At 44.2% G+C, this 10,111-nt stretch overlaps 1 protein-coding gene across 1 annotated transcript; it reads left to right on the top strand.

Moving 5' to 3' along the window:
- The first annotated feature begins 291 nt into the window (after positions 1-291).
- Positions 292-7,824, top strand: LOC109905421 (protein MAL2-like). The gene is made up of 5 exons (XM_031812103.1): positions 292-454; positions 575-907; positions 1,758-1,928; positions 5,104-5,292; positions 7,252-7,824. The coding sequence occupies exons 2-5, from the start codon at positions 791-793 to the stop codon at positions 7,321-7,323; spliced, it is 549 nt and encodes a 182-aa protein (XP_031667963.1). The 5' UTR covers positions 292-454; positions 575-790; the 3' UTR covers positions 7,324-7,824.
- Positions 7,825-10,111: the final 2,287 nt, after the last annotated feature.

Raw genomic sequence — 10,111 nt, 5'->3', positions numbered from 1 at the left:
GTCTAACCTTGTTAACAGTATGTGCAGCTTGGGGTTATGTCAACAGGAGCTGAGTTTATCCACATATTCCAGGTAAACATTAACCTGGTGGGGCTTTTCTAGCCTGTTACTGCCCCTGTATGAAATAACAATCACTCTCTCATAATACCGTTCTCACTCTCTCTGACAATATAGATAAGTGGCAGACAGGACTCTTGCAGTCATCTATTCAATTCAGAGGCTTGCAGGTGTAGGCTATGGCTACGCCCCAAATGGCACCTTAAACGTAGTGCACTACGTAGGGCGTGAGGTGCTATTTGGTGACGTTTCTCTGTGGGTGATGGTTATTGAGTAAACAACTTAAGTTGTGTAATTATTTACCTAAACCATGAAGCTGTTTCAGCTTGCAGATAAATCACAGCTCTGCTTTCCGTTTCTCAGACTCCTCTCACCTTGGCATTTTCTCCCCCTGCAGGTAGACTAATATTGACTTTAGAGTGTCCTATCAACATCTGTGGAAGTTAATCGGCATCACTGCATCGTATTTTTTTCTCGAAAGGGATTCTATAGTAGAGCCTATCTCTCATTTTCTCAGGCACGTTCAATTCGTAGCAGATTCATCTTTAGCGAGTCGCGACGGTGAGATCGGGGTGAGGTATTGCGGTAACTGCGACTGCCTCCACTCTGCGGGTGAGTTGAGGTGGATAAAGTGAAAGGAGGAGCCGTGCACCTGTTAGACCAGTTAGGGACACATGACTGCTGAAGAATTTGCCTGAGTTGGTGTCCTTTGTCGAGATACAAGACGGGAAGGATGTCGGAGCCAGCGACGAATCCTGCGGTGACAGCATTCCCAGCGCCGACGATATCTTTGCCATTGGGACTACAAATATTGAGGACGTACTCCGGTGCTCTGATCTGCTTGGAAATTGTGAGTGTCGCATCTCTATTTCTACGAGTTTTGTGAGCAAATACATCACCGGTGGTCAGATTCTGGTTACACCCTTGTTTGAAGAAGGCCTACTTGGGGAAACTGCAGTCTAATCGATAGTCTTTATTAATTCTGCTTAATTCATTTAGTTCATTTGAGCTTTAGGATGAGCTTTTTCCATCGCAGAGGTAGTTATGTATAACACTATCAGAGGAGCCAGGCAGGTAGCGTCATAGTAATGGAAGTCAGTCATTACAGTACTTCGGCTGTGTTTTACTAACGGCATATGGGCGACTCCCTATTGTACAATCTGATAGTGTAGGATTGATAGGAGCAGAACATACTGCACATTTTGTCATTGTGAAGTGAACGACAAAATAGATACAACTGTTCTCTAGCTAAATAGTATAGTAGTGTGTTACTAGGCCTATAAATAATCTGTGTTCAGTTCAATTACAGCCTGCTCCTTTTAGGCCTATAAATGATCTGTGTTCAGTTCAATAACAGCCTGCTCCTTTTAGGCCTATAAATAATCTGTATTCAATAACAGCCTGCTCCTTTTAGGCCTATAAATGATCTGTGTTCAGTTCAATAACAGCCTGCTCCTTCTAGGCCTATAAATAGTCTGTGTTCAGTTCAATAACAGCCTGCTTCTTTTCACAAATGGAAATCGTACACTGTTGTCAGGCCTAGGATGCATTTTAAATAAACGGACATTCATGTCATGATCAGATCTCACAGTCTGGTGAAACAGTCTATATTCCTAAAGCATTTATTATGTCACAGATATCAAATCAGTCTTGACGAATGATGACTTGTCTAACAAATCTTCTCTATTCTGTTCTTCCAGATATTTGGAGGGCTAGTATGGATCCTGGTGGCCTCCTCCAACGTGCCTGTGCCCCTGCTACAGGGCTGGGTGATGTTTGTCTCTGTCAGCACGTTCTTCTGTTCCAGCGTGTACCTCCTCCTCTTCCTCCTGGGATTGGCTGACAGGATCAACACCGACTGGAACCTGATGGTGAGTCTGATAGTGACGGGGCTTTACCCAAGGAACAGGTCACATAAAACAACTCATTCTTGGGAAACAGGTTGGGAGCACTGAAAAACCAGCAGAGGTACAGATCTTCTTACCGTCAGATATACACAGGTATACTGACGTCACATGACATCATCAGAGGTAGAGTCTTCCTGATCTGTTTGGTTTGTCACTTCAGGGCTGTCCAACTCCAGTCTTCCTGGTCTGTTTGGTTTGTCACTTCAGGGCTGTCCAACTCCAGTCTTCCTGGTCTGTTTGGTTTGTCACTTCAGGGCTGTCCAACTCCAGTCTTCCTGGTCTGTTTGGTTTGTCACTTCAGGGCTGTCCAACTTCAGTCTTCCTGGTCTGTTTGGTTTGTCACTTCAGGGCTGTCCAACTTCAGTCTTCCTGGTCTGTTTGGTTTGTCACTTCAGGGCTGTCCAACTCCAGTCTTCCTGGTCTGTTTGGTTTGTCACTTCAGGGCTGTCCAACTCCAGTCTTCCTGGTCTGTTTGGTTTGTCACTTCAGGGCTGTCCAACTCCAGTCTTCCTGGTCTGTTTGGTTTGTCACTTCAGGGCTGTCCAACTCCAGTCTTCCTGGTCTGTTTGGTTTGTCACTTCAGGGCTGTCCAACTCCAGTCTTCCTGGTCTGTTTGGTTTGTCACTTCAGGGCTGTCCAACTCCAGTCTTCCTGGTCTGTTTGGTTTGTCACTTCAGGGCTGTCCAACTCCAGTCTTCCTGGTCTGTTTGGTTTATATCTTCAGGTCTGTCCAACTCCAGTCCGGGAGAGCTACTGGTTGGTGCAGGGTTTAGTTCCACCTCGGCACTAAACACAATTCAAATGATAAACAAATAGTAGTCTTCAGTCTGAACATTTGCTATTTGAATCCGATGAATTTGGAGATCACCCTGCAAATCAAACACAATATCTTTAGAATAGTCAGGAGACATGTTCTTCAGGAGCCTCATTCAAATGCTGCCGACTCCATAGCAGTTCCCCTTCACTCCTGAAAGGATGTTCCATTCAGTATCATGTCACTACTGATGTAGAACAATCCTGCTCTTAGATAGTCCTAATTACAGTACAGAGGATGTCTTTCCCAGACGTGTGTGTGTGTGTGTGTGTGTGTGTAATGACACACCGAGTTAAACACTGCACCACACCTACTGAGTATGATCTCATCACAACTTTAGTCATGAGGGTGCCTCTACACATGCTGGTATCAAAACTGACCAGAAACACTGAAACATGACAGAGAGCTTGATCTACTAGTCTGTCAAGAAACTTAAAGCCATGTAACAGAGCCGAGTGCACATTATAATTGCAAGAACACACTGCATGTGCTGGGTGAGACATAATGTAAAAGCGTCTGTCATTTAATTTGTTGAAAAACAACGGTCCCTAGGCAGGCAGACGGGCAGACCCAGTCAGTGTTGTGCCAATCAGTCCTCACACTGGCCCTGATCCCAGCTCTGCTGCTGCTGGCCCTGATCCCAGCTCTGCTGCTACTGGCATTGATCCCAGCTCTGCTGCTGCTGGCCCTGATCCCAGCTCTGCTGCTACTGGCCCTGATCCCAGCTCTGCTGCTACTGGCCCTGATCCAGCTCTGCTGCTACTGGCCCTGATCCCAGCTCTGCTGCTACTGGCCCTGATCCCAGCTCTGCTGCTACTGGCCCTGATCCCAGCTCTGCTGCTACTGGCCCTGATCCCAGCTCTGCTGCTACTGGCCCTGATCCCAGCTCTGCTGCTATTAACACTTCCATATTTTAATTATATTTCTGCCATTTAGCAGACGCTTTTATCCAAAATGACTTTGCCACACTTACACATAATAACTAACATGAAGTACTAATGACTGACTGCACTAGAGGTTGACTTGAAGGGTACTGCCTACACTACTAGCTACAGTACTGTACTGACACAGACTACGTCCCAAATGACCCTAGTCATTAGTAGTGCACTATATAGGGAATAGAGTACCATTTGGGACCTATCCACAGACAGCCCTCAGACCCACCAGGCTCCAGTTTTTCTCTTAAATGTGTGTGTGTTGTCATCTCATAGACAATGAGAAAACAAAGCTTGTGACACAGCTACTGAGAGAATAGTGAGCTCACACCAGACAATGGCCAGTCTGTGGGCCCTGAGTCCCCATTGTCAACAGTCTGTGGCTACCTACGAAATTGCACCCTTATTCATAAGGCTCAGGTCAAACGTAGGTCAAAGATGGTGCACTATATAGGTAGTAGGGTGCCATTTGGGAGGCGGCCGGTCTCTTACTGTGACCCCCTATCTCTCTGGGAGGCGGCCGGTCTCTTACTGTGACCCCCTATCTCTCTGGGAGGAGGCCGGTCTCTTACTGTAATCCCCTATCTCTCTGGGAGGAGGCCGGTCACTGACTGTAACCCCCTATCTCTCTGGGAGGCGGCCGGTCTCTGACTGTAACCCCCTATCTCTCTGGGAGGCGGCCGGTCTCTTACTGTAATCCCCTATCTCTCTGGGAGGAGGCCGGTCACTGACTGTAACCCCCTATCTCTCTGGGAGGCGGCCGGTCTCTGACTGTAACCCCCTATCTCTCTGGGAGGCGGCCGGTCTCTTACTGTAATCCCCTATCTCTCTGGGAGGCGGCTGGTCTCTGACTGTGACCCCCTATCTCTCTGGGAGGCGGCCGGTCTCTGACTGTAACCCCCTATCTCTCTCGGAGGCGGCCGGTCTCTGACTGTAACCCCCTATCTCTCTGGGAGGAAGCCGGTCTCTGACTGTAACCCCCTATCTCTCTGGGAGGAGGCCGGTCTCTGACTGTAACCCCCTATCTCTCTGGGAGGCGGCCGGTCTCTTACTGTGACCCCCTATCTCTCTGGGAGGCGGCCGGTCTCTTACTGTGACCCCCTATCTCTCTGGGAGGCGGCCGGTCTCTTACTGTGACCCCCTATCTCTCTGGGAGGCGCCCGGTCTCTTACTGTGACCCCCTATCTCTCTGGGAGGCGGCCGGTCTCTTACTGTGACCCCCTATCTCTCTGGGAGGCGGCCGGTCTCTTACTGTGACCCCCTATCTCTCTGGGAGGCGGCCGGTCTCTTACTGTAACCTCCTATCACACGTGATTTCTCTCAATACATTCAATGAGACCTGACTACTCTCAATCCATATTATAAAACCGTCTTTCCATCTTCATTGCAGGATGTGCTGTACCACTTCACAGCACTGCTGTTCTACTTCAGTGCCTTGGTGCTGGAGGCTGCTGTTACGGCTGCCAGAGGGGTCATCAGGAGTACCAACAGCTCCATACCAGGATGTGTAACAGCCCCTAGTGGAAATATACTCACCTTCCTGGACAACAGACAATACAGTATTAACGTGGCAGCTACGGTCAGTGTACACTAACACACAACGTCAAGGCTGTCTGTAATGCAAATGGTGGTTCACTGATCAGATCAGGCTTTTAATTCAAATTCTTCATACTGTACGTGCCTGTTTGAGTTTGCCTGGGTTGATAAACCAATTGAAAATTCCCAGAACTGCAAACCCTGCCCATCTGGTTGTCACTAGTTACCAAAGTCAAAGTTGTTGATATCGTAAAAATACAAGAAAAGAAAATGTATCTTTTTGATCTTAATTTAAGGTTTAAATCAGATTTTAAGAAGATAAACTGTAGAAATCGGTGTGGTTTATCCATAATTATGACTTTGTGGTAACTAATGACAAACTACTGGATCTGGCACTCCAGGCAGACAAGCAAACGATCAGTTATTGGAATCGATTCTTCCAGTGTTATAAACCCAGAAGTCTGTTACTACTATAACATGTTATTATAAACCTAGAGGTCTGTTACTACTATAACATGTGATTATAAACCCAGAGGTCTGTTACTACTATAACATGGTATTATAAACCCAGAGGTCTGTTACTACTATAACATGGTATTATAAACCCAGAGGTCTGTTACTACTATAACATGGTATTATTGTAGTATTATAAACCCAGAGGTCTGTTACTACTATAACATGCTATTATAAACCCAGAGGTCTGTTACTACTATAACATGGTATTATAAACCCAGAGGTCTGTTACTACTATAACATGGTATTATAAACCCAGAGGTCTGTTACTACTATAACATGGTATTATAAACCCAGAAGTCTGTTATTACTATAACATGGTATTATAAACCCAGAGGTCTGTTACTACTATAACATGTGATTATAAACCCAGAGGTCTGTTACTACTATAACATGGTATTATTGTAGTATTATAAACCCAGAGGTCTGTTACTACTATAACATGGTATTATAAACCCAGAGGTCTGTTACTACTATAACATGGTATTATAAACCCAGAGGTCTGTTACTACTATAACATGGTATTATTGTAGTATTATAAACCCTGAGGTCTGTTACTACTATAACACAGGGATGTTTTTAGAGTCTTGGTGAGGTCGTATCTCAGTGTTCTGCTGTTGACAGTAAACAGATGTTGTGCTTCGTCCTGACTGCCGTGTCCATTTCTGTATTGGTAGCTCCTGTACTGATGTTGTGCTTCGTCCTGACTGCCGTGTCCATTTCTGTATTGGTAGCTCCTGTACTGATGTTGTGCTTCGTCCTGACAGCCGTGTCCATATCTGTATTGGTAGCTCCTGTACTGATGTTGTGCTTCGTCCTGACAGCCGTGTCCATATCTGTATTGGTAGCTCCCTGTACTGATGTTGTGCTTCGTCCTGACTGCCGTGTCCATATCTGTATTGGTAGCTCCTGTACTGATGTTGTGCTTCGTCCTGACTGCCGTGTCCATTTCTGTATTGGTAGCTCCTGTACTGATGTTGTGCTTCGTCCTGACAGCCGTGTCCATATCTGTATTGGTAGCTCCCTGTACTGATGTTGTGCTTCGTCCTGACTGCCGTGTCCATTTCTGTATTGGTAGCTCCTGTACTGATGTTGTGCTTCGTCCTGACTGCCGTGTCCATATCTGTATTGGTAGCTCCCTGTACTGATGTTGTGCTTCGTCCTGACAGCCGTGTCCATTTCTGTATTGGTAGCTCCTGTACTGCACACAGCTATTTTCACACCGTTTCATTACCAAGGAGACCAAACACAACAGCTCTGTAGTAAACTCCTCATCTAAGTCGATGTTATTCAGTACATTGAGCTGTAGGCCTTTCCATTCCATGAGTTAATGTTTGACCGTTGTTCTATCGACTCTATACTAGGTAGTTTGTTCAGTGATGGTGCTGTACTCTATAGCTGCTGCTATTACACTAGGTGTCATTGCTCAAGGCTTTCTGTGAGTTAGCCTAACCTTTTTGTTGTTGTTGTTGTCCTGGTTCTCCTCTAGATATTTGCCTTTGTGGTGACACTCTGCTACGCCTGCAGCATGTTCATGGGCTTCAGGAGGTGGCAGATGTGACACGGAAGAAAGAAAACGCACCATCTACAGTTCAAACTCCTACTGTGCCGTCAAGACGTTGTCTGTTTATTACATGTGTATAACATTATTATTTTTTTAAAGAGTATTTGTTGCTATGAGATCAAGACAGAACACTTTGTTGTATCTGTCATGTAATAACAGCACACCAGGCGTTATGGCTAAAGCTACCAGATGTGTTTAGTTGTGTGATCAATAGTGTAGATTTTATTTATTAGTGTTTGATTCCCTGTAAAATGAATTCAACTCTGGATCAGAAGAGACCTATAACTGATTTAAATAACAATAATGGGACAGTTATATTTTCCCCTTGTAGAATGTCTTTAACTTTCTTAGAGCAACATGGAAAACTGTGTTAAACATACTACATAGGACAATTATCATCATAATCACTTAATGACATTGTGTGAATACCTACTGGAATATATTCTGTGATTTCTGAAATGCATTTTTACAAATAAATAACTTTTCTTATCTTGTTAATACAAGATGTATTTGTATATGTGGCTAGTTTAGCAGGGCTTCACCAGAAGGGGGAACTATTCTCACAAAGACTGTTTTTAGCGGGGAGAGTTATTGGCTCATCAGCCCTGCTGGTTATTCAGGAGCCAGTTCAAGTGTCCCAGAGGTTAAATAGGCTACTGGAGGTGGTTGGACCAGATGCCTTTGTTGTCAGTTGAAGGGAAAGGAACGTTGCTGCTACCTCTCTCTTCAACCAAGGTGAATGAACTGAGGAGGAGTCTGAAGGGAAGAGGAGATTCCTCTTGGAGGACAGTGTCGGTTGATGAAAGTGCTTCGGGCCTTTAGACCTCATCAGGGTTTTTGGTGTCAGTTGAAAGTGCTTCGGGCCTTTAGACCTCATCAGGGTTTTTGGTGTCAGTTGATGAATATCTTCATACACGACCGGTCAAACGTTTTAGAACACCTACTCATTCAAAGGGTTTTAGAACACCTACTCATTCAAAGGTTTTAGAACACCTACTCATTCAAACATTTTAGAACACCTACTCATTCAAAGGGTTTAGAACACCTACTCATTCAAAGGGTTTAGAACACCTACTCATTCAAAGGGTTTAGAACACCTACTCATTCAAAGGTTTTTATTTTGTTTTTACTATTTTCAACATTGTAGAATAATAGTGACGACATCAAAACTATGAAATAATACACATGGAATCATTTAGTAAACAAAAAAGTGTTAAACAAATCAAAATGTGTTTTATATTTGAGATTCTTCAAATAGCCACCCTTTGCCTTGATGACAAGCTTTGCACACTCTTGGCATTCTCTCAACCAGCTTCACCTGGAATGCTTTTCCAACATATGCTGAGCACTTGTTGACTGCTTTTCCTTCGCTGTGTGGTCCGACTCATCCCAAAGCATCTCAATTTGGTTGAGGTAGGGGGATTGTGGAGGCCAGGTCATCTGATGCAGCACTCCATCACTCTCCTTCTTGATAAAATAGACCTTACACAGTCTGGAGTTGTGTTGGGTCATTGTCCTGTTGAAAAACAAATGATTGTCCCACTAAGCTCAAACTAGATGGGATGGCATATCGCTGTGGTAGCCATGCTGGTTAAGTGTGCCTTGAATTCTAAATAAATCACAGACAGTATCACCAACAAAGCACCCCCACACCATAACACCACCTCCTCCATGCTTCACGTGGGAAATACACATGTGGAGAACATCCGTTCACCCACACTGAGTCTCACAAAGACACAGCGGTTGGAACCAAAAATCTCCAATTTGGACAAATTTCTAATGTCCATTTCTCATGTTTCTTGGCCCAAGCAAGTCTCTTCTTATTATTGGTGTCCTTTAGTAGTGGATTCTTTGCAGCAATTTGACCATGAAGGCCTGATTCACACAGTCTCTGAACAGCTGATGTTGAGATGTGTCTGTTACTTGAACTCTGTGAAGCATTTATTTGGGCTGCAATGTCTAAGGCTGGTAACTCTAATGAACTTAATCTTCAGCAGCAGAGGTAACTCTGGGTCTTCTATTCCTGTGGCGGTCCTCACGAGAGCCAGTTTCATCATAGCGCTTGATGGTTTTTGCGACTGCACTTGAAGAAACTTTCAAAATTCTTGAGATTGTCTGTATTGACTGACTTTAATTTCTTAAAGTAATGATGGACTGTTGTTTCTCTTTGCTTATTTGAGCTGTTCTTGCCATAATATGGACTTGGTCTTTTACCAAATATGGCTATCTTCTGTATACCACCCCTACCTTGTCACAACACAACTGATTGGCTCAAACACATTAAGAAGCAAAGTAATTCCACACATTAACTTTAAACAAGATATACAGTGCCTTGCGAAAGTATTCGGCCCCCTTGAACTTTGCGACCTTTTGACACATTTCAGGCTTCAAACATAAAGATATAAAACTGTATTTTTTTGTGAAGAATCAACAACAAGTGGGACACAATCATGAAGTGGAAGGACATTTATTGGATATTTCAAACTTTTTTAACAAATCAAAAACTGAAAAATTGGGCGTGCAAAATTATTCATAATAAATTATACATAAAGTTTTATATCTTTATGTTTGAAATCGGAAATGTGGCAAAAGGTCACAAAGTTCAAGGGGGCCGAATACTTTCGCAAGGCACTGTACCTCAAATCAAATCAAATTTATTTATATAGCCCTTCGTACATCAGCTGATATCTCAAAGTGCTGTACAGAAACCCAGCCTAAAACCCCAAACAGCAAGCAATGCAGGTGTAGAAGCACGGTGGCTAGGAAAAACTCCCTAGAAAGGCCA

Source organism: Oncorhynchus kisutch, unplaced genomic scaffold (genome assembly GCF_002021735.2).
Source record: "Oncorhynchus kisutch isolate 150728-3 unplaced genomic scaffold, Okis_V2 Okis02a-Okis13b_hom, whole genome shotgun sequence".
NCBI lineage: Eukaryota > Metazoa > Chordata > Actinopteri > Salmoniformes > Salmonidae > Oncorhynchus > Oncorhynchus kisutch.
Note: the sequence above shows the minus strand (reverse complement) of the source record. Positions and strands in the feature narration are given on the sequence as shown.